A 25,972-nucleotide genomic window follows, 5' to 3' on the forward strand; every position below is an offset into this window, starting at 1 on the left:
GGAAGGAGAAGAGGGGGGGGGGGAAGAAAAACGAAACAAAAGGAAAAGGCGTCCGGCAAAATTTGTGAGGACAGCAGCAGGAGCACAAGGCTAGAAAAGGACAGGGGACCGCCCTAAGGAGCATCACTCCGGCAGCCACCCACCAAGCCCCTCCACGGCAACAACGAGCTGGACAGGGAGGGGGGACCATTCTCATGTCGATTGTGGTGGGAAGGGACGACGACGAAAGGTCGTCGTCCCTTCACTTTCTAAAGTGTATTTTGGTCAACTCATAATTTAATTTAGAGAACCAGTTTGTAATATATTCAGTCCTCAGACTGAAACAGTTATGGTTATAATAGGTAATCAGAATTGGTTGCCAAAGGATTTTTGGATGACATGGGAAAACTTTTATCGTTATACTTTTTCTAGAGATAAATTATCACTAACACCTTTTTTGGGCTAACTTATTTTATTTAATTGATCATTTGATTGTTATGGTCACTTAGGGCCAGTAACCGATTCTTGATGTTAACCCTTTTTATAGTGACCGACCCCCAAGTCGGTAGTATGCTTTCAAGAACTGGCTGTATAGTGCAATGTAGAAATAAGGTGGGAATAAACAATACACGGTTTCCTTCACCAATATATATATATATATATATATATATATATATATATATATATATATGTCGTACCTAGTAGCCAGAATGCACTTCTCAGCCTACTATGCAAGGCCCGATTTGCCTAATAAGCCAAGTTTTCATGAATTAATTGTTTTTCGACTACCTAACCTAACCTAACCTAACTTTTTCGGCTACCTAACCTAACCTAACCTATAAAGATAGGTTAGGTTAGGTTAGGTAGGGTTGGTTAGGTTCGGTCATATATCTACTTTAATTTTAACTCCAATAAAAAAAAATTGACCTCATATATAATGAAATGGGTAGCTTTATCATTTCATAAGAAAAAAATTAGAGAAAATATATTAATTCAGGAAAACTTGGCTTATTAGGCAAATCGGGCCATGCATAGTAGGCTGAGAAGTGCGTTCTGGCTACTAGGTACGACATATATATATAATATATATATATATATATATATATATATATATATATATATATATATATATATATATATATATATATATATATATATATATATATATATATATATTATATATATATGTCGTACCTAGTAGCCAGAACGCACTTCTCAGCCTACTATGCAAGGCCCGATTTGCCTAATAAGCCAAGTTTTCATGAATTAATGTTTTTCGACTACCTAACCTAACCTAACTTTTTCTGCTACTTAACCTAACCTAACCTATAAAGATAGGTTCAAACAAAAAACATCACACTTTCGCGCTCTCGGCGCTCAAAAAGAAATCAATACCCCAGATGCTTTCGGCACTTCGCGCGCCTATGCGGTAAGACCGAAAAAGTGTACACTCTTTTATACAATACAATACAATACAATTTTATTTAGGTAAGGTACATACATACAATAAATTTTTACATGGATTGGTTGACTTATAGGTACTAGTACATACAATGCCTAAAGCCACTATTACGCAAAGCGTTTGGGGCATAAACTTCGGGCATTTTGACTGTCCTGACAATAATTGAAGGCGCACGTATTTAAATTTGGTATCACTGTGTTCGCAATGAAATTGTCTATAAGAGCATACCTATAAAATGCCGCCCAAGCATAAGGAGTATCAACACCAAATAAAAAACTATGCAAATCACTCGCCGAGAGCGCCAAACAGCAACAAAATGTTTCCACTCTCTTAATGGTTGCGAAGCCTACAGTTGTCCTACATCGCTAATTTTGGTATCATTGGAATCGGAATAAAATTCTCTACACGGACATATGCATATGAATGTTTAATATAGGTAATTGCCCACCCGCAAGAGTGTGTGAAGTGGAGAGTAGTTGGCCGCGAGAGCACTGGCGAAAACACAGGGGGGAAATCATGCTTGGAAAGTTTATACATTTATACGTTTCCTGACCCTACTTTTCTATGTACGTATTTCTTTTTTATACCAATGTGTTCGCAATAAAATTTTCTATAAGATGAAATGTATAACATTTGTACAAAGCATGTGTAAGAGAAGCGCTAAATATAGAACCACGTCGCTCAGTATGCGTTCGCGGCAGAAACGAACGCATTGTTTTCGTTCGTTTGATGTTTGTCATGTTTATACTTGTTGAAACATTTTATAATTTGTATGACAGTGATCGCAGTAAAATTCCCTACACAGACATATACATAACACATACAAATATTTCCCACGTGTTGGATATATCAACGGCTAAAGGGAACCCACTGCCACACGCCCGCCACACCCAGAGCCACACCCGCCACACCCCCAAACATACTTTGTTTTTTTTTTTTTTTACTCATAGAAGTTTATGTGATATAATATTCATTCTGGTACCAAAAAATTCGCAAATAAATTCTCTACAAAACGTATATAATATAACTTCTTATAGATGATAAAAAATTCCAAATAGGTGTACTTACCCTGTCTATGTTGATTGAAGATCAACAGTTGAGCATATTTTCTTCACTCCACCATCTTCAGGCTTCTGATCCTGAAGTTGCTCATCTGATGTTTCTTAGGTGGAGTGAAGCTGTTGCCGGTGGTTATTTTTTCTCCACCCAAAATATCTTTCTTCGGTGGTACCTTGTGTAGCAAGGCGCAGCGCACAGTGCCACATCACAAGTTTTACATCCATATATCACGTCCCTCCTTTTGCCAGACTTGAAACAAACACGGCATCTTCTTTTTTTAGCCAAGTGCACTAGTTCATGCGTCAACTTGTAGTTGAGACGTTGTTCTGAATCTATAATTCTTGTATTTCTTGGATGCACTGGAGGAATATTGTCTTCTACAGGAACCACCAAACTTGTAGTAGAATCTTCTATGAAATCAGAAACATCAAGTGGTTCTATGTCCTCAATGTCCATTTCAGAATTTGTGGTTGATGAGTGGGCTTGAGGTGTTGAGGTGAACAGAGGACGCCTCGCACCAGCTGGGCCGGGTGTTGAAACTGCCGCGTCAGCAGGAGGAGCTGCGCTGGCATCTATGTCGGGAACATGTGGTATGCTTGTTGTTATTGGCCATTCCTCACTGTTCCACGCCAATAAGGCTGAGTCATAAGGCTAAGGCCAATCTGAGAGTATCCCCATCCATTTCGGTTAAAAAATGGAATTTATAGAAATATTTTTTCGATGGAGGAGAAAAGTAGGCTGTTATGCGCAATTGTAAGAAAAAACGGTGACGAGTAATCTCTAATCTAAAGCGTGAAAGTGTTATTAAATTAACACTCCACTTAGAAACTACTACAGCCCACAGCAAAATATCACCGACACTTCCATAAGAAAGACCGTAGCAACAGGAACCCCTCAATGGAAAAAATACGCCACTTTATAGGTTAACCTAACCTAACCTATAAAGATAGGTTAGGTTAGGTTAGGTTAGGTAGGGTTGGTTAGGTTCGGTCATATATCTACGTTAATTTTAACTCCAATAAAAGAAAACTGACCTCATACATAATGAAATGGGTAGCTTTATCATTTCGTAAGAAAAAAATTAGAGAAAATATATTAATTCAGTAAAACTTGGCTTATTTGGCAAATCGGGCCTTGCATAGTAGGCTGAGAAGTGCGTTCTGGCTACTAGGTACGACATATATATATAAATAATATATATATAATCTAGCTAGCTAGCTAGCAGTACCTGGCCACGCATTGCTGTGGCTCAGCAACGCATGTGCGTTGCTGAGCCACAGCAACCTTCCCTGTCCCCCAGTCCTCCCCACCATTCCCTCCTCACCCGTCTCCTCGGCCTCCCAACCATTCCCCACTTAACCGTCCCCTCGCCCTCCCCACCATTCTCCACTCCACCATCCCCTCTTCCTTCCCACCATGCCACACTCCCCTGTCCGTTTGTCCTCCCCACCATTTTCCATTCCCTCGTCCCCTCGTCCTTCCCCATCATTACCCCCATACTTTGTCCCCTCATCCTCCCCACCATCTCTCCCTTCCTTAACCTCGTCATCCCCACTATTCCCCACTCCCTCGTCAGATGCCTTCCCAAAAGGTCTGATGTTCCTATCAGAAAATAGGGAACATCAAGTACTCTGATGTTCCCAACACTGATATATAAGAAAAACAGTTAAAAAATTAAATGAAAATATGACAATAGAAAATAAACTATACTCAAGAAGTGAACGATATGGTAAAAAACAGCTCCATTCCAACGCATTTCACACAACATAATTAAATCAAAATGAAAATATATCAAAATTTATGAAAATTAAATTTATCAGTGCAATCAGAAACATTGAAATGGAATTCGTGACATTTAGTATAGTGTGAATGTTGCTATTATGTGCAACAGATAGCGCTGTTTTTTCTAAAATGCATGTGTTTACCTGTCAGAGGAGCCATCTATAAAGTAGGTACATAAAAAGACGCGCCTATTCGAATGCAACGTTGCATTAAAATTTCAAAGCAATCGGTAAAGAGGTTTCGAAGATTTCCCTCACAGGAAAAACACCGTTTGTCAGAAAAAACATTTTTTTTTTACCGTCACAGACGTGACATCTATATAGTATATATATAAAAACCTGGTCGGATGCGAATGGAACATTGTGTGAAAATTTGAAAGCAATTGGTGAAAAAACTTTTGGAGATTAGCGATTTTAAACAAACGAACATTTCCATTATATAATATATATATAATTATTACTACACTTATGAACAATAGTGTAGTAATAACTGAGGTCATAAATGCGTTAGCAGTGTTCACTAACTCTAGTGATTACGACGTCCAGTACCCTGTCCACTCGTACTGGCAAACACTGGCGAATTCACCTTTTACCTGGGCCCGTAAACCACACAGTATCACGATGTACCTACGCACCAACTTCACTCCAGGCAATCACTGGCAGAGGGCCTCAGCAACACGCTGACAGGGGGTCTCAAAACAACCATATACAGAGATAGCGAATACCCAGGAAGAAGCCTCTAGCAACTTGCTAGCAGCACTTCACAATAGGTATACCACTGTCGGCAGTGGCTTAGTCTTCTTTTAGAACCAAGCATAAGAGTTCGTGGACTGCCCAAGGTAAACTGCTCTCCTCAGTACAGTCGCCTCCACACGTCGCTTCTGTGGACATAACCGTCATTAATTAGGGACAGTTTACTGGGGAAACCATGATGTAACACTCATTCACCGGGGAGCTGACATTATGCTTTGTAGCTATAACCTAGATGGCGCTGATCGTGACGCCACGCTCCAGAGGTCATCCACGTCGACCTCTCCTTCTGACTAAGGCAGGAAACGAGCCATTTATCACTGCCACGCCACCACCACCAAAAGATGGCATTGTCCATGTAGCGTCCAATATCGGGGACTGAGATGCCGACCCATAGATGGTGCCGAACTCTCCACTCCATCCTCCAATGATGGTGTCGATACCGTAACATGATTAACACAAGAACAGTAGAAATTTCCTGCTGTTTGCTGTATAAAAAAAAACCTTATGCGATAAGGGAAATTTTCCCAAATAATTCCAGGGAGGAAAAACACGGTTTGGAGTCCACTGTTTAGGACAGAATGAACACTTCATTACTAATCATCAGAATTGTCAAAATACTAGCTGTACCCAGCCACGCATTGCTGTACTAGCTGTACCCAGCAACGCATGCATATTGCTGAGCCACAGCAACTCTCCCCTGTTTCACTGTTCCCCCGTCCTCCACACCAGTCCCCCTTCCCCATCCCCTCGACCTTCCAATCATTCCCCACTCCCCCCATCCCCTCGTCCTTCCCACCATTCCACCCTTCCCCGTCCCCACTATCCCTCACTTCCCCGTCCCCACTATCCCTCACTTCCCCGTCCCCTCGTCCTCCCCACCATTCCCTCCTCACCAGCTCTTCGCCCTCCCCACCATCCCCCACTCTTTTGTCCCTTTGTCCTCCCCACCATTCTCCACTCCACTATCCCCTACTCCCCTGTCCCCTCATCATCCCTACTAATACCCCCTCCACCATCCTATCATCCTCCCCACTATCCCTCATCCTCCCCACCATTCTCCACTCCATCATCCGATGCGTTTCCAAGTGATCTGATGCTTCGATCAGAAAAATAGGAAAATCAAATGATCTGATGCTCCCATCGCCCTCCCCACCATCCCCCACTCTTTTGTCCCTTTTTGATTGCAACGTTGCATTAAAATTTCAAAGCAATCGGTAAAGAGGTTTCGAAGATTTCCCTCACAAAAAAAACACCGTTTGTCAGAAAAAACATTTTTTTTTACCGTCACAGACGTGACATCTATATAGTATATATATAAAAACCTGGTCGGATGCAAATGGAACATTGTGTGAAAATTTGAAAGCAATTGGTGAAAAAACTTTTGGAGATTAGCGATTTTAAACAAACGAACATTTCCATTATATAATATATATATAATTATTACTACACTTATGAACAATAGTGTAGTAATAACTGAGGTCACAAATGCGTTAGCAGTGTTCACTAACTCTAGTGATTACGACGTCCAGTACCCTGTCCACTCGTACTGGCAAACACTGGCGAATTCACCTTTTACCTGGGCCCGTAAACCACACAGTATCACGATGTACCTACGCACCAACTTCACTCCAGGCAATCACTGGCAGAGGGCCTCAGCAACACGCTGACAGCGGGTCTCAAAACAACCATATACAGAGATAGCGAATACCCAGGAAGAAGCCTCTAGCAACTTGCTAGCAGCACTTCACAATAGGTATACCACTGTCGGCAGTGGCTTAGTCTTCTTTTAGAACCAAGCATAAGAGTTCGTGGACTGCCCAAGGTAAACTGCTCTCCTCAGTACAGTCGCCTCCACACGTCGCTTCTGTGGACATAACCGTCATTAATTAGGGACAGTTTACTGGGGAAACCATGATGTAACACTCATTCACCGGGGAGCTGACATTATGCTTTGTGGCTATAACCTAGATAGTGCTGATCGTGACGCCACGCTCCAGAGGTCATCCACGTCGACCTCTTTTTCTGACTAAGGCAGGAAACGAGCCATTTATCACTGCCACGCCACCACCACCAAAAGATGGCGTTGTCCATGTAGCGTCCAATATCGGGGACTGAGATGCCGACCCATAGATGGCGCCGAACTCTCCACTCCATCCTCCAATAATGGTGTCGATACCGTAACATGATTAACACAAGAACAGTAGAAATTTCCTGCTGTTTGCTGTATAAAAAAACCTTATGCGATAAGGGAAATTTTCCCAAATAATTCCAGGGAGGAAAAACACGGTTTGGAGTCCACTGTTAAGGACAGAATGAACACTTCATTACTAATCATCAGAATTGTCAAAATACTAGCTGTACCCAGCCACGCATTGCTGTACTAGCTGTACCCAGCCACGCATTGCTGTACCCAGCCACGCATTGCTGTACTAGCTGTACCCAGCAACGCATGCACATTGCTGAGCCACAGCAACTCTCCCCTGTTTCACTGTTCCCCCGTCCTCCACACCAGTCCCCCTTCCCCATCCCCTCGACCTTCTAATCATTCCCCACTCCCCCCATCCCCTCGTCCTTCCCACCATTCCACCCTTCCCCGTCCCCACTATCCCTCACTTCCCCGTCCCCTCGTCCTCCCCACCATTCCCTTCTCACCAGCCCTTCGCCCTCCCCACCATCCCCCACTCTTTTGTCCCTTTGTCCTCCCCACCATTCTCCACTCCACTATCCCCCACTCCCCTGTCCCCTCATCATCCCTACTAATACCCCCCTCCTCCATCCTATCATCCTCCCCACTATCCCTCATCCTCCCCACCATTCTCCACTCCATCATCCAATGCGTTTCCAAGTGATCTGATGCTTCGATCAGAAAAATAGGAAAATCAAATGATCTGATGGTCCCATCACTGAAAAAACTGTTAAAAAACAAATGAAAAACAATGGAGAAAAATAAAAAATAAATTATACTGACAATATGAACGATATGGTAAACAACACAGTTCACAAAATCAGAAAATACAATTGACAATTTATTATAAAGCCCAAAAAACGGGCAATCTACTCATCTTGAGGTTATCTTGAGATGATTTCGGGGCTTTAGTGTCCCCGCAGCCCGGTCCTCGACCAGGCCTCCACCCCCAGGAAGCAGCCCGTGACAGCTGACTAACACCCAGGTACCTAATTTACTGTTAGGTAACAGGGGCATAGGGTGAAAGAAACTCTGCCCATTGTTTCTCGCCGGCACCCGGAATCGAACCCGGGCCCACAGGATCACAAGTCCAGCGTGCTGTCCGCTCGGCCGACCGGCTCCCGAGCGAAAATTAAAAAACTAAAAAACTCTCCAGACACAAAGCAGAACGCCTTGAAGGAAACCAACATCGTCTATGCCTTCAAATGCCCACTTCGGGACTATAAGCCCCCAAAGAACTCAGTATATAGGCAAGACAAGATCTCCTTCCAGGCGATTAACAATGCATAAACAACAGGGCTCCATAAAGGAACATATAATCTCTCACAACCAGACCATCACCAGAGAAATCTTAACAAACAACACAGAAATCATCGATAGATACAGCGATAGCAGGTGGCTCGACATCTGCGAGGCACTACACATCAAAACGTCAACACCAACAATCAACAGCCAATTAATGCACAACTATATTCTACCCACTTCAAGACTCCGCTCCAATATAGAAGCATCACGAGGAAGTATAGGCCAATAGGCCCTTTGCAGTTACTTCCATTTTTATGTTCTCATATCCAATTAATACCCATAGTTTTGTGTTTTGTTTTGTGTTTGTCACAAGTTTGTTCACCTAACCCAAAACTGTTGTACCATATCACCTCACCCAAATGTGAGTCTAAGTATGATTAGATTAGAGTGTTTACAGGTTACAGTTGTGTGTGTAAGCTAAAGTCTTTGGAAATGTAATTATTTATTACGAAACGCGTTCAGGCGTCTCATCAGACTAGAAATAAAAATGAATCTTGGAGAATTGATTTTTCAATTACCATCGACAGTGAGAAGAAACATAAGATATATTGAGAAAATTTGTGTTAGAATTATTAAACTTACCTTTTCGGTCATATTTAACAACATATTTTTATTTACATAGATTGTTTATTTGGTTTTGCACTTCTGTGCAGCAGTTCATACAGGATGGACATCCCATACTAGAGCCGCAGATTGTGAATGCTTTTGGGTGACTTTATTTACCAGTAATTCCAATGATACTAGTTGTTCTAGTGTCTGGAGGCTAATGGTGCAGTTGCACTTCACGTTTACTATCCTCAAGTCACACTGGCTGTCTCGATAGACAGAAACTATACGGGTTCGCCCCCAGCTGGCAGGGGGCACGGAGGTGCTTACCTGTGCCCAGTCGTTGCCCGGCGTGTGTTATGGTTGTCTGCCTTGTCATTTACTGACGTGGCTTGCGTGAATGGGGAGGGGGGGCCCCATTTTCTCCGTTTTGCAGGCACATTCGGTGGGCCTGGAATTTACTGGATGGGCCAACTATGCAGTCGTGGAATTAGTGTTGTGTGATATGCTGCATGTCTTCGTGGTGGTGATCTATGGTGTGGAATTAGTGTCATCACATCGGGCTATTGTGAAGTTTGCGAGTGACGACGACTACAGGGTGTTTCTCCGCCATTACGAGGGGCAGTCCTTGCCCCTGCCAGATGCTGCTTATATGGTGGTCATCTCAGTCCGCAGTAGGGATGTTACCTTTGTCATCGTGATTGGTGCGCCCCTTGAATTCCCGGAGGAGCTGCTACGGCGCTACTTTGGGCAGTTTGGTGCTGTCTTGAGTGTGCGGCTCAATATGGTTTCTTCCGGGAAGCATAAGGGCATTCGACCTAGTATCAGCACTCTGGGGATATGGGTGCAGTCGGACATCCCGTTCTAGGTGCTGCTCATGGAATATTACGTCCGAGTCTACTACCCATGTCTGACTTCCACCAGCTTTCGCTGTGGTTTGCCGGGTCACCTAGCTGCTGCAAGCTCGGCGGCTGTCGTCCCTTCAGTGTATCTCTTTCACGAGGAAGATTTCCAGCCACTGGCTGTGGAGAAGGACCCGGTGGATGCATTTGTGGACATGCCCTTGGCTGATGTGACGCGCCCTGTGTCGGACGGTGTGCTTGCTCCTGGTGGGGCTTGTGTTTCGGTGGTTGTGCCGTCCTCGGTTAGGTGTAATGCTGCTGGTGACGTTCCTGGTGCTGTAGTGGATTTCCCAGGTGCTCCACTTTCTGTCTCCAGCTTCTTCGTCTTCTGCGCCTGTTAATCTGCCTTGTCCTGTGGATAGTGTCTCTCCATCCTTGCTGCTTGTCCTGGCTGTGCAGGGGGTGATGTGGAGGTTGGGTCTCCTGCTATGTTGGGACCGGTCCCCCGCCCCCCCCCCCCCCCCTGTCGTCGTGGCTGCTGATGTCTTGTGTCGTGCGAAAGTACGCCCCTCCTGCGCTTCCTAGGCTTCAGGTTCTGTCTCCAGCTCTGACGATGTGCAGCCGCCGGGTTCCAAGCGCTCTCAGTATTTCACTCCTCCTGACTGGGCTGATGTGGAAGAATTTGATGCTTGTGAGTCTGTGGATGTCGATGGGGTGGTACGTAGAGCAGCAGTGCCCCCTCCCCCACTTATGACAGTGGTGGAGGGGGTTCACGTGCCTGCTGCTGCCGCCAGTAACAAAGTCTTTCCGTTAACCTCTGTTTGTTCTCCTTCAGGGAGATTCCCCACAGTGGGGGGGGGGGGAGGAGGTCCCTCCTCCTGTGGTGGGTAACGCGAATGGTGGTGGTGTGGGTCAGCGTCTTGTGGTGGTCCTCCGGAAGGATGTCCGTCGCGGGGATTCTGTGCCAGTGCCAGACCCTGTAGCTGTTGTTTCGGATGTGGCCACTGTGGTGTTGTCCCTTGACGTGCCGTCTCCTGTGATGCAGCCCGCTGTGGACGTGTCTGGCAAGGTTGACCTGGATGACCGGCCTCTTGGTGAAGATGTTTTCGACAAAATACGTACTAGCGAGACGCCCTTACAGTGGGAGCGGGTGTTGACGATCCCTCTGTGCCCGTCTATTATTTGGGTACCTCGTGTATATGTTTTAATGTCCAGGGTTCCGAAATTCATGGTTTGTTCTCGTGCACCTGTCAATCCTGATACAAAGTGTCTTTGGGAGTCGTACTGTCTCCGGTTTCGGGTGGCGGACTTTCCAGGGAAATATGAGTTGGTGTGCATAGCTTGCTCTCGTCTCCCGTTTGGTATGTCTGATGTGGGCCCATCAGACGTATGGTTGTGTGCATTGACTTTAGTTATGTTCCGTGTTTTGTATTTTCTATCCAATGGGTCCCAGCGCAATGTGGTATACTCCATACTGAACTTGTAGATCATCTTGCGACGCCTTAAACGCCACGTATAGACCTCCAGTGCGGCAAGTCTCCCTCTTACATACGCCTCTGTTCTCGTCGACGCTTCTATATCTACGGATCGACGCAACAAGCACTTTTGTCACTCTTCTTATTCTCAAAATACGCGAGTCTCCCTACATCTGTACTTGTGAAGTCATTGGGAGGACTAACCATTCATGCAAACTGCACCTAATATCAAGAAGAAGATGAAGAAACTAATCGGCCTAGCGGCCACTCTGAGCATGGACATTCCTTGTCCACCAGAAATACAACGCCAGACATTAATTGGATTCTGTTATTGGAGTTGATTGTCCCATAATAATTCTCGCACACAGCAGTTAAATATTCTCTAGTCCAAAATTCATTCCACTGACTGATTACTCTGGTCAGGTGTTTATAACTCTGAACCAAGTTGCTCTCTCCAATATATGAAATATCTCCAGGTTCCTTGTCAGTGAGGGATGCAACAGGAGTGAGAGTTCCTCTATACATCAGATGGAATGGATGTTTTGAGTTATCGTCAGAGAGCTACGTCAGTAGTTTCTTATTGACTCAAGACTCCAATTTCCATGGCAACGGTTTGGAGCTCCTGGAGAATTTTTTTTGGGCAGTGTAAGGTTTTCCTTAGACAGCGTTTTACTGCCTCAACCATCCACTCATAAAAGCCTCTGTACCACAGTGCTCAGGGTGAGATGAACTTTCAGTAGCACTGTTGTTGGTTCAAGACAATGCAAACGACTGAATAATCACAGACCTCCCTAAAGCATGCTTCCCCGGCCAACAAGCTGGACCCATCGTCTGAGATCATTAACATGGAGGCAGGATCGGCGGACAGTAAACCTACAAAAGGCCTGGATAAATGACTGCACTCATGTCAGGAGTCACCTATAAATGGATTCCCCAAGTCGTGGCACATGGAAAAAGGCAGATGTATGTCTTCACTGAGATTTTGTCCCTGGTGCCAGTTAGGTTTATGGTCCTGTGAAGTCACCCCAGTGGTCTCAAAAGGATGAAGGTGCACTACATACCTTCGGCAAACAACACAGGATTTAAGTATCGACTTTTCAGTATAGCGACCCTCAGGAAGCCAGTACTGCTGCCTTTTTACTATGACTGGCCCTGCATACAAGCCACAGCCTACCCCAAGGTGGGCCGGGCGTTTCCCGTGAGCACGCCGGTACTAAAATGTGAATATTCTTTTAATTTTTCCCACATCAATTTTTGCACTATGTCGTTAATTTTGGTATCAAATTGTTCGCAGTAGAGTTTTCTAATGGGATATATATGCATATTACGTCAAAATGCCTGGCGTGCCACCTGCAGCAAACTCGAAAATCTGCGCGAGTGTTACCAGAGAGCAAGCACCCATCTGCACACTCGCACTGAAATGTTTACACGCCTTTCAGTTGCCTCAATTTCCGTGTTACATCGTATATTTTGGTGTAAAATTGTTTGCAATATAATTCTCTAAAGGAATATATGCATATTAAGTCAAATGGAAGAACAACATTACCAATAACATAAGAATAATTATGTCATCATGTGAAAATACAAAGTTCATTAGGTGGTAAATATTAAATTAGGTGGTAAGTACATGTCTGTACTTACCACCTAATAATGTTTGTAGAGCATGAGTTGAGCATTTGGTTGAACCACTCCACCTGTTCCAGGAAAAGGTTTCCTGAAGTTTGTCAACCAATGTTTTATAGGTGGAGTGGATGGGAGTAAGCATTGCTGCTAATCAACCCAGTATGTCCTCTTGCGATGGTACAAGCCGGAGCATGGTGCTGCAACACAGTGCCACAACACACGACTTGCACTTACACCTGGTGTCCTTCCTTTTTCCAGACTTGTAGTAAACACGACACTTCAGACCTTTGTCGATGCGAATTAGGGAATGGTTCAAGTTCCGGTTCAGACGTTCTGGTTTATCAACAATGCGAGGGTTTTTCCTAGCAGCAGCACCACAAGGAGTAATCTGAACCTCATCTTCTGAGTCAGATGATGAACTTCCATTTCGAGGAGAAAAAGGGAATAGTGGCCGCCTCACACCTGATGGTACAGGTGTTGCAACATTGTCTCCAGTTGGTCTGCTCTCATCGTCATGTACATCACTTGCACGTATGATGTTGCAATTTTGGAGAGAACAATTCTTGTACTCAAAGTTCAGTAGTGACCAAATGATTACTTCGTGGATCTGGAACAATGAGAGTTTCTTTGTACCAGTTGTGTAGTAATTGTATAACAGAAAAGCATTATGGATAGCCATTTGCAGAAAGAAGAACGTGAATTTCATCGTCCACTTGTAACATTTCCATGTGAAATGATAATATATGACCATTTGGTCGAAGTGATCAACATCTTTGATGTTGTTATTGTAGTCACAGATTGCCTTTAGTTTGTTCACAGTGACCTGTTGCTATGAAGATGTTCCGTCAGGTTTGCGTACTCGTTAGTTCGTTCCTCTTCTTGTGTATCTGCATTGTGGCATGTTGTGATGAGTGAAAAACTCGCTCATCTTTCCACATAATTATAAAAGTTTTTTTCTTCCATTTATAAAGGTTTATCTACTAGCAATTTACCCTTTCCTTGTAGCTGAAAATCTTTTGGTGCACCACGCTGTAGTCTGAGAGTACCACAGGTGTATGCACCTTGTTCAAACAGCTTTTCACTAAGTTGAACAGAGTTATTGTAGTTATCCATATATAAATTATAACTTTTGTTATAATTGTGGTTCAATTCAAGCCCATAACCGTTTGAATTGTTATCTTCCTAATTCCTGCATACACATCAAAATCATAGATGTGACCAGTATGCGATTCAGCCAGCATATACAGCTTTGTTCCATACTTATCAGGTTGATTTGGGTTATATACCATGAAATGTAGACAGTGGCATTGTGGCTTCTTCCAAACACAATTTTTTCTAAGGATTGTATACTGCTTTATATTTATATGCTAGATATTCCATGAGTGTTCTAACTTTTATTAGACTGTGTTCATTGTCTTTGGGAATGGCATTATTGTTATAAGTATGAAAACACTTTCCTATCAGTACATATCGTTTCGCAGTTATAAAAGTATTGAAAAGAAATAAATGCCACAATTTATATGTTTGCCAGTACATACTCATCGTTGGCATCTTCACAACGCCCATCAATATTGTCAGTCCCAAATGTCTGGCAAGATCTTTTACTCACTTCAACCCAATAATTGTTTGTGGTGTTACAAGCATTCGACAAGCTTCGTGATGCGTACAAGTAGGTTTCACATACCATAAATTTCAGACAATCTTGCGTGATAAATAACTGTAAAAATCCCAGAGGAATGCTGGTACTGGCAAAGACAGGCCTGATGCTCCAGTACAACTGTGTACAAAAGGCGGAGTGTTGTCAGTAGACCAAGCTTCAACAGAACTTGTGCATGGGGTACGAGTAGTCTGTGTTCTAATAGCAGGGTGGTATCAACATTATCATCACTCAGCTCGCTTTTAATTTCACCCTCACCTGCTGTTTCAGTTTCAACCACCTCACAATCTACATCACTGTCACTTTCTACACTTTCAAGATCAAGATCAGAAAATTCGTCAACTATAGTCTGGAATTTTGTTGGTGTGAGTTTCACTTTGCTGTACTTTTGGCGAACACTACTTAGCTTTTCCCTCAGGCATGTTTCTTTCCCGACTTAAATTAAATTCCCTTTCCCGTTCATGGGAATTTAATAGATTCTAGGGCATTTAAAGCTTTCACTAACCCTCTGCCATTTATCTTGAAGTATAGGAGCCAGAGGATCATCCCAGCCTATATCTCCATCCATCATTCATGCATCAATAACGTGTCCTTAATTAATAATGAAATTGATAGTCCCAAGGGGTCGAAGGGTTTGATTATTTGGGGAGCAGTTTCCTCATTGTTAAGTTGGTAGTTTCAGTTTCCTCCGACTTGATTGCGATTTGATCAGTTAATGTTTTCTATTCTACTCCTAATACCTTCCTTTTCTGAGGCCCTTGGTAGTCAGAAAATTATGATTCTAAAAGTTTGTTTAGTTTTTCATTATTTTTAGCCCACAACTGGAGAGGCATATTGGCTCCCAACCACTCTCGATCGGCTTCCATGGTAAATTGTTAGCAGTTCTTTTCCGCTGCTAGTAGTTCCATGGAAACTGCCAAAATACAGATTGTAACTAATTTCAGTCTCTGTAGGAGCTATTGAACTTCTTCAAGTGCATGTCTAAAGTGGCCTGAAGCTGAAAGGGAGAAGAAGTCCTCCAAATTAAATCACTATTTGGATCACTGAGATCCTTGATCCAAAGGAACTTTGTGAAGTTTCTGTCCTCCGGTTTCTAGAGGAGCCGGTGGCTGAGGGGACAGAACACTCGGCACGTGATCCTGTGGTCCCAGATTCGATCTCGGGTGCCGGCGAGAGACAATGGGCAGAGTTTCTTTCACTCTGATGCTCCTGTTACCTAGCAGTAAATAGGTACCTGGGAGTTAGTCAGCTGTCACGGGCTGCTTCCTGGGAGTGGAGGCCTGGTCGAGGACCGGGCCGCGGGAACACTAAGCCCCGAAATCATCTCAAGATAACTTCCTCTTGGAGGCCTACCCTATGGAATGCCTTGCTTATGTCGGCTGTATATGTATAAATTCTTGTTCACAATTTTAATAACACATCATAAACCTTTTGGGTTAGGCTAGGGCCAGTTTGAAGGCAATCATTCAAAGAGACACTATTCTCTTTGCCTTTGACACTGCAGTTAAACACTATCCTCAGTGGGGTAGTAACTGAGGCTTTCAATAGAATGAGGAAATGTGTTCCTCCATAGGGTCGTCGTTTTCTACGATTCAAATTATTATATTTCAGAGTTGTTGGATTATTTCATTGTACAGTTTCAGGTGCTTAAGTTGTCTCTGTAAGCGCAACACCTGAGACCTTATTTGGTTTTGTGCCATGAAATTGTAGCCTGACCAAGTATTGTTTGTCGCTGTATACAACTGAGTCGAGGTATTGTTGATATGTCCAGGCATCGTCTGGACTAGGTTGTTCAGGGACGATGCCCAAGGTACCTAGATCCCATATTTTAAGGACAGGGGGATCCAGCTCTTACTTTATCATGTTTCAGAACATTATTGGTGACTCCTCTTTGGCTACTCACGAAACCACCACTGAATTGATTTGTTTGTTGTCTATAGGTGTATACAACAAACATTACTGGACCTGTTAATAATTTGCCTCTCAGGAACATTAACAGGCTCATTCCCGGTTGTTTTATGTGTCCAGTGATGAATTTATGGTAGTAGTCCGCACCTACAAGGATTCCAATTTTGGTGAGGTGGTCGGACATAATTTTATTGTCTGCAAATTTAACTCTTCTTTCGTTCAGGAGTTTAGCAGTTGCTCATAGACTATGAACATATAGGTCCGACGGAATTATGTCAACTATGATGGTCTGTAATGAACGGACATAAACCCCAAACGTACAAGACGTTGTACCGCCAGGTGTACTTGAGGCCCTGTGTTTCTCAAGAACCCCAAAATATTCTATTTTACCTGGGTAACAGGTGTTAATTGAAGATCATCTGCCACCTTTACAGTGACAAGTGTTCTGGGACCTCTTGGTCAAAGAATCCTCTAGTATAGACCTTGGTCCTCCCATGTTTTTGATAGTCAGTTGGGCAGTGGGCAAAGTCGCGTTATTGTTGGACTTTGTCAACAGGACAATAATCTCCTGTCGCACCTTATAGTACTTACTGAGGTGGAAGATTTATCTTCCTCCACCTTTGGTTTTGGAGACTTTACTTTCGTGTAAAGTACTACATTGTGTTGATCCTTGTTACACCTATTGCAGGTATGTAGTTGGGTCTCACAGGTGTTAATGTTATGTGATCTGAGACACATAGTACATTTTTGCTATTCCTTCAGTCGCTTGACACGGGTGACATGATCAAGATAATTTGTGCAGTGGTAGACAGAATGTTCCTTTTGGCAGAATAGACATGTCTGCCAGCCTACAGCACCTTCTCGAGTCACTCCCTTGGGTGACACAGTATCTGTAGGCTTTAAGGGACCCACTTCATGAGTGCCTACACTGCCTGACTTCCACTTAGAAGTGGAAGTGTTTTGCTTGTGTTTTGGATTAGTACTTGATGTACTATTTGTTTACTCTGACTTCGTCGTTTTAGACTTGTCAGTTGATGAACTCTGTATTTGTTGTATTTTCTCATGTGCTCTCATACGATTCACAATCATCCTCACACCCACAAAAATTTCGTCCAGGGAGAGGATGTCTGTTTTATAGTGAGAGCAAAGAGATTCCAAGGTTTCCTTGGGTAATTTGCTCTAGATTGGTAATTTTAACACCAATTCTGCGTGGCAAACATGTGCCTTAGCAGCTACAGCTTTGACTAAGAGACTTTACTTGGACTCTAGAGTCTTGTATTGCCTCAAGTGTTTAAGCTGGTGTAGGTTCAGCTCTCAAATTATAGTAATTTATAGAGCCAATTTATTGGCTCTTTGTCACAATAATTGAGTTGCAACAACTGTATGGCGATATTGTAGTCGTCATCGCTAAGAATCAGTTTGTCAATAACTGCTGTTGCTTCACCTCTCAAGGTCCTTTACAAATAAAGGAATTTTTTTTATTTGGTAATGGAACCTTTACAGTTCACAAATGAATCAAACGTGTTTCAGGAACATTCAAAATTTTCATCGTCCTTGCCATGAAATACTGGTAAGTTAATGGCAGGAAGACGGACTTTGTGGGGGAAAACCTGACTCCAATAACTTGTATTAAATAAATACTTCCATAGATATGAAGGACCACCACTTTTTGAGAAAAAGTGGAAAACAAAATGTGACAATGGATTAAACTGACCCCAAGAACTAGTGTCCTATGGATCTTAGTGAAACTGTATTTCTTATATAAATGGAGCCAAATTAACCTGCACAAAATTGGGGGGTTACATGCTAAAAGATTAATACATCCCTAGCATTATTCTGGTGCTGGTTCTTCACCAGAGTAAATAACTTATGAAAGTAAACAAGGTTGATTATATAATATTAATTGGAGGTAAATGCACCTCAATATACTACTGGATAGAATAGTACAGTGGATATAAATCAACGGGTTAATGTAATTGATCTCTTTGAGAGATCATTACTGTAACTACAGAGTTATTACTACAGATAAAAGAGAGACAGCTTAGCTGTGAATCTAGTGAGGTGTAATCAGTTGCCACGCTCCACCGACGACGTGTTGCTTAGAGCAAATTGTTGCACGTGAAGTTGAGGAAGCCTAGCACCTTGGTTGACGTCGACTTGGAACTGGAAGGCAATTACATTGTAGAAATCTTCTACATAATAGGTAACTACAAATAAATCCTACATTATAAAGATAACTGTAGAAATCTTCAGCCAATATCTGTGCAATTTATATTAAAGCACTGTAAATTTCTTCTGCAGAAATAATGAAAATAATTATCTATTTAGATTGTAAAATTACTAAAGACACGTACGGGATTTTATTATTTTATATACGGCCTAACGACATCTAGCCTAAATGTTAACTGTGGCCACATGATAACAAACTGGTGAACCTAGCTGCCGAGCCGCGTGTCCGTTGATGTAGATAACTGAGCAATCCTTCGTCCTCCAGCTGCTGCTTGAAAGGCGTTGACTATAGAATTGCAGATATACTAGTCTGAAACACAGCTATAATATGCCAGATAACGTGGCACCGCTCTACTGGTCGTGCGGGCGAAATAAGTACGGTCGAAACGTAGCTCTCTGCTGCACGCTGTCAATGGCGTCCGAGTCGGGAGGTGGCTGGCACGTTCTCTCCTCTTCCTCCTCCTCTCGATTGCCGATGCGCGGTTCTCGATAGACATCTCGAGCGTAAATGGGTATATATATATCGTAATTAACTAAGGAAGGAAGAGCATGGCATTTCACGAGCGCTTTGGCCTGGGTTCGTATTCTGGCCGGGGAGGATTTACTGGGTGCCAATCCTCAAGAACATCATACCATCCTCAAATACATCCTATATCCTCAAGGGCATCCTACCTTCCTCTAGTATACTCTACTATCCTCAATTAAGTACATCCTACCAGCCTCAAGGGCATTCTACATCTTCAAGGGCATCCCACCAAATTCAAGTACATTCTGCCATCCTCTAGTACATCCTAGCATGTTCTAGTACATCCTACAATCCTCAAGTACATCCTACACATCCACAAGTACATCCTTCCATCCTCAAGGGCATCCTACCATCCTCAAGTACATCCTAACACCCTCAAATACATCCTTCTATCCTCAAGGGCATCCTTCCATCCTCAAGTACATCCTACCATCCTCTAGTATATCCTACAATCCTGAAGTACATCCTACCATCCTCTAGTATATCCTTCAAGTACATCCTACGATCCTCTAGTACTTCCTACCATCTTCTAGCACATCCTACCATCCTCTAGTACATCCTACCAACCTCTAGTACATCCTACTATCTTCTAGTACATCCTGTCATCATCTCGACTAAGACTCAGCTCAGGCTTTATCTCATGCCTCAGTCATCATCATCATTATTCCATAACATGGAGGGCTGGTAAACCCGTTGATTGACTGATTTGTAAAGATATGTTTATTACTTGAAAAAATATAATAATTTGACAAATTGAGAATGCAAAAGTTTTGATTTCTCTGTCAAATGTCAAAATGTCAACGACTATTTAGTCTCATGGCTTAAAATTAATATTAAATTATTTAGATTAAATAAAAAAATAATTAAACGCCTTCGATTAGATGATTTTTATTTCCATTATTAATTTGTTTTTGTAACCATCCAATGACATGTTGAAGACCATCCAATGACATGTTGAGGAGTGTGATCATGTACCAACACTTGTGTTTATAATGTTCCTGGTGGTAATGTTTATCTTGTGTTGCCAGATACCTATGACGTGGTGGCAACACTTGTGTTTATAATAACCCATGTGGTAATGTTTATCTTGTGTTGTGTTGCCAGATACATATGACGTTGTGCTGATCTGTGGCGGCATGGGTGAGAGCCACATGCCTGTTCAAGGCCTCAATGAATTTATCCGGGTCGCCAAGCCAGGTGAGAACTCAAACTGTATTCCCAACACACAAAGGAACCGTTACAGAATACAGTTTACTAAGTAGATAACAAACCAATATTTGTTTTACTGCAACACTGATGAATTGTTTGTAGTTTGTTACTGTTGACTGTATTTATGTGATAGTAAGGAGGATGAAGTTCCTACAGTGTTCCACAGATTTTGTGAGGAATGAATGATGAATAATGAATAATCTGACTTATGAGCCCAATACCCATCAGAGCTTCATGGGAGGGACTACATATCAGGTCTTCCTGAGTGGTACTGTACATCAGGGCTCCCTGTGTCGTACCACACATCAGGGCTCCCTGAGTGGTACTACACCTCAGGACTCCATGAGTGGCACTACACATCAGGGCTCCCTGAGTGGTACTACACATCAGGGCTCCCTGAGTGGTACTACACCTCAGAACTCCCTGAGTGGTACTACACAACAGGGCTCCCTGAGTGGTACTACACATCAGGGCTCCCTGAGTGGTACTACACAACAGGGCTCCCGGAATGGTACTACACAACAGGGCTCCCTGAGTGGTACCACACAACAGGGCTCCCTGAGTGGTGCTACACATCAGGGCTCCATGAGTGGTACCACACTTTAGGGCTCCCTGAGTGGTACTACACATCAGGGCTCCCTGAGTGGTACTACACATCAGGGCTCCCTGAGTGGTACTACACATCAGGGCTCCCTGAATGGTACTACACAACAGGGCTCCCTGAGTGGTACTACACAACAGGGCTCCCTGAGTGGTACTACACAACAGGGCTCCCTGAGTGGTACTACACATCAGGGCTCCCAGAGTAGGACTATTGATAAGGGCTCTCTAAGGGGGGATTACACTTCAGGGCTCCCTGAGTGGAGCTACACCTAAGGGCTCCCTGAAGGGGGGCAACACTTCAGGGCTCCCTGAGGAGGGCTACACTTCATGGCTCCCTGAGTGGGGCTATACTTTAGGGCAGTAGTGAAATATGTGACTACAGCGACGCGCACCAGCTGCCCCAGGTGGCACTCTTGAGTGCCATCTGAGCAGGTGAGGCGCGACGTCGTAGTCGCAGCACGTCGTCGTCGTCACACGGGGTTTTGGGAGAATTTCCCGGAAGTTTTGACGCGTTTCGGACGCGTGTGAGCGTCCGGTGTTTGGGTATGTGGTCAGGAAAGAGGGGAGGTCATGTTGTTGGGTGCCAGGTGGCGCGCGACGTCGTAGTCGCAGCGCGTCGTCGTCGTCACACAGGGTTTTTGGGGAATTTCCCGGAAGTTTGGCGCGTGTCGGAGGCAGCCCTGAGTGGCAGGTGAGCAGGTGTACCGCATCGCTCTAGACACAAAGGGAATTTCTGGGAAGACGTATGAAAATACAAGGATAAGAGTGTAATATGAGGAAGGAGATTGTCATAGACTTAATGATAATAGTTTGATGATTGTGAGTAGAGGAGGTTTGGGGAGGGGGGAGGGAGAGGAGAACCCCTGTACCTGAGAGGAAGGCCTGGACGTCCATTAGCTCCCCTACAGGAAGTCACAAGTGTCGATGGGTAAGAGAGCGAGAGGGCACTCTCCAGCGGAAGTGGGGCCATTCCCTTGGGCCATTCCCTTATAGGGTTTTCGTTGTCTTCAGAGTGGCGATGTTCGTCCCACGACGAGTCCTCATACACTGCGGATTCCGGTAAGGAGGGGCGAGGTACATACGACAGACCCACACTTGTTAGCCATCAATTACTCCCACCCCTCAGCCCCTTCCGCCCCCATACCATCAACCATTGTTCTGTGCAAAACCTTTTAGTATGTGTAAGCTATATTGTAACGTGATCAACATGGTGAGAGCAATAACGAGGGAAAAGTAAACACATTATATAAATTTATTTCTTTATTAAACACTTAAGCGATTTACAATGATAATAATAATAATAATAAGACTTCTTCTTGGTGGTTTAGCTAGCAGACAGATGTAGAAAGGCTTTCATTCAGTCCATCGATCCTTCCCGACACGCTAGTCAATCAGTCAATCTGTAGAAAGGGGAAAAGGTTATAAGTTTTGTTGTTGTCAATGTTGTAAACATAACTACAGACATTATTGTGTTCATCATTCAATCCTAACATAAAGTATTACTCACCGCACTATCATCCTAGCCAACTTCGTCACACAGCGTTTCACACTCAGCATCACTACCGTTTAAGCAGAATGTTTGCTTACACACAGGCATTTTCATCTGAGCGTAATTGAATTTCAACACTTTTTCATCATTCTTGCGAAAATTACCATATTTAAACGCTTCATCAAAGTGAAGCAGGGCAGTCTCTAAGCCTAGTCTGCAAAAATGATATGCAAAATAAACGGCGTAATTCCCACAGAAGTAACTATTCAAGGATTGAATCCTTTTCTTCATAATATATAGGGTATAGTCTTGGAAGTAAGACATAAACTCTTCGAAATATCTTGAATAAGATCCTATTGCTGGATTGGCATAGCTGTCTAGTATAACTATCTCGCTTCTACCTTCATCCTTATTTACATAGAATGTTATCCAATGACCCATTTTATTACGAGAACCCGAGTCCAGAGTGTTCATTATGAACACCACAGGTCTTTTTTTATGTATTTTTGTCAGTATTTGCCGTACGTCATCAGCTAGGAAACATCCTAGATAGACCACCTTATCACCTAAATTACTTCTGATAGCCTCATTTATTTCCAAACAATTCATATTAGTATTTTATCCTCGCGTATCGCAAATAACGCGACGATCCGCGTTAATGCTAATCACACCTGTTGTAGACCCATAAACTAGAATGACTTTATTTCTAGCTACTCCATGTTTAAATTCCAAAGCGATCCTCAGATTACCACTTTTTTCAATCGGGATGGTGTCATCGATATCCTCGGGTTGTAAATTAAAGGCCAGTATGGTTCCACCATTCACATATGTGTCATAAGATAATATATTGTCTTTATCGAAGCCTAAGGCTTGTAATGCTGTGTAATACAACTTGGCGCAGTTATGAGGGAAGTCGCACCCAATATTGACAATATTACTGCAATTCTGCGATATTAATACTTTACTAAGCTCGCAGTTTTCCAAATAAAGTGGGTTGCGATTATATGCACCAGACACGGCCTCCATATCAAGGATGATCATATATAAATGTTCTGGTATAACAGTCCCCCACGGCTGGTCCATTGTTATAGAGCGCTGACCTGTGCCCAATATATACGTTTTGTATAAAGTTTTATTAAAAGTATACGTAATAGGAGAGTTGTTCTGCACCATGGCTTTATTAATGGCTACTAATCCTTCAGGGTATGGCAATACCCGATCCACCCATAGACGTGTAGACTTGATATTATATTTAAAATTAGCATGTTCATTATCGCTGAGTATAAGCCACTTATCAGGTTGAAGTTCGAGCCTCACCCTGATGTCCACATTATCCAAAACGTATTCACTAACGGATGTGACATCCAGCATTAGTTTAAAACATGTATTCACGCCACTCGTTTTCATATCAGTCATCCGCTGCTTCTCACTAGCCGAGGCATTAGTGAAATAACCAGCTTCAATTTTACCAGGATCGACTCGGTTAAAAAACTGCGACAGTTTATCATAGCGGTTAGCCTTACACCCAGAAATCGTAGATAATAACTTTACGTATGACCAGAATGAGAATAATGAGCTGGTTTCAACTACTGTTTCGTTTAAATACACAATAGCGGATTTGAATAGAGTTTGCGATAATCCATTCACCAACGATGCGTTTTTAGCATCTCCTAAAGGCGTTATTCCATCTTCTTCGGTTAGATCAATAGTCAACTCCAAAGCTATAGATGATAAATCCACCAGTTGACCATTCACTCCCTTGATGATGAATTCCAGATAAGTGTCTGTAAACTTATTATTGACCCCAGAATTCACAGGTAATACATCCACCGTTTGTCTGCTGGCAATTGTTGATTCTACCAATCGAGGGGAAAATACTTTAGGAAAGGCTTCACTAACAGCAGCTGTATAATGTTCTAATGGCACCTGGAGGCCCAGAGCGTTATATCCGGCCATGTTCGCGCTTTAGACAACACCAACCGAGTGAGAAGAAGTTATGACAACACATCATTATATTTCGCTTTAGTAAAACGTTTGATGTTTACTAATTTTTTGTTTGTTTGCTTATTCTTTTTCTGCACTCTTCCACCTATCATTTGCTTCCCCACTCCTTTCAATGTTTCAATTCCGCGTTTCTTAAGAGATTGTTTGAAAGTTTGTTTGTCATTATTAATGTCGTCTAGTACGTTCTGCCCCAAGCTAAGCGCAGCCGGGGCCAGAGTCCTCATGATAAAGGGTGCAGCTCGACGCGCTATCCCGCTTAAAAAGGAAAATATTCCTCCTCCTCGCGTATAACGTCTACTGCTGTTGAAAATCCGTATATCATCAGTCCCACCACCTCTAGGAGGGGTTAACAGAATGTATAATTCCTCAACAGAGGGGGGAATAAAGTGGACACGCATTTCTCCGCTTGTTTCAGACGAATGAGGAGTGGGGGGAAAGCATTGGTGTTATATACCTCCTGCAACGGGGCGTACATGCAAGACTGCTATGGTGCACCCACGTTCATCAAAATGTATGGGGTTACCATCTTGATCCCTAATAGTGATGCTGACGCTATCTATCATGTTAGTGTTAAGACGCACATATAGTTTTTTATTGTTGCTGTTATCACTTCCATTTAGGGAGATTACATCCAAAATATTTACAGACTGGTTTCCATATCTAGTAGAAGAGATTCTATCGCAATAAACACACAGAATATCAACTCCTCCTCTAGGCATTGGCGGGAATAGACATGTGTTAACTACACTCGAGGCGTACTGACGTTTTGCGAATATGTCATATTCTATTTCTGGAACTACGCCCAACACTTTCCCAAAAGCGGTTCCAAATGATAATGTAACTCTACTGATGTTTTTATGCCCCGTTGCAGAGCTAATATTCTCATCACTAATCACAGTAGTGAACTTGTTTCGATTGGAGGAAGAATCATATTTAATAAAATGCGTTCCATATTTAGCTGAAAATTGTTTTAATGACTTTCCTAAAAAACTCAGTTTAGCATTACTTGAAAATATGACCTCTATTTCTGTATTAATCGTGGTATTAATTTCTTTTATAGTTCCAGCTAAAACATCAGATGATAATAAATGCTTTGAATGCATGTATTTCCCCTCGCTCACTTTCTCATACGTAACGCCTACACGTATATATGCCTCAGGATTATCACGCTTAATAACGTAATGTGAAGTGGGGAGGAGTAATTTTTGTAGACACATTTCATAACTCCTCCTGGGATCTAATTCTAGCTGGTTAAACAATCGATTTTGGAAAGATGCGGGGATGTTATTGGGGAATAAATGCGTATCTGATACACTGGTGGCGTATATCACGTGAGT

The 25,972-nt window shown here is 43.0% G+C and overlaps 1 protein-coding gene across 1 annotated transcript in view; it reads left to right on the forward strand.

Annotated features, from left to right (window-relative positions):
* Positions 1 to 25,972, forward strand: part of LOC123770541 (methyltransferase-like protein 27) — an 81,690-nt gene that overhangs the window by 24,074 nt on the left and 31,644 nt on the right. Inside the window, exon 3 of the mRNA XM_069301904.1 lies at positions 20,435 to 20,527. Within this exon, the coding sequence (XP_069158005.1) occupies positions 20,435 to 20,527 (93 nt within the window). The remainder of the gene's footprint in view (positions 1 to 20,434; positions 20,528 to 25,972) is intronic.

Source organism: Procambarus clarkii, chromosome 46 (assembly GCF_040958095.1).
Source record: "Procambarus clarkii isolate CNS0578487 chromosome 46, FALCON_Pclarkii_2.0, whole genome shotgun sequence".
In the NCBI taxonomy this organism is placed as follows: Eukaryota; Metazoa; Arthropoda; class Malacostraca; order Decapoda; family Cambaridae; genus Procambarus; species Procambarus clarkii.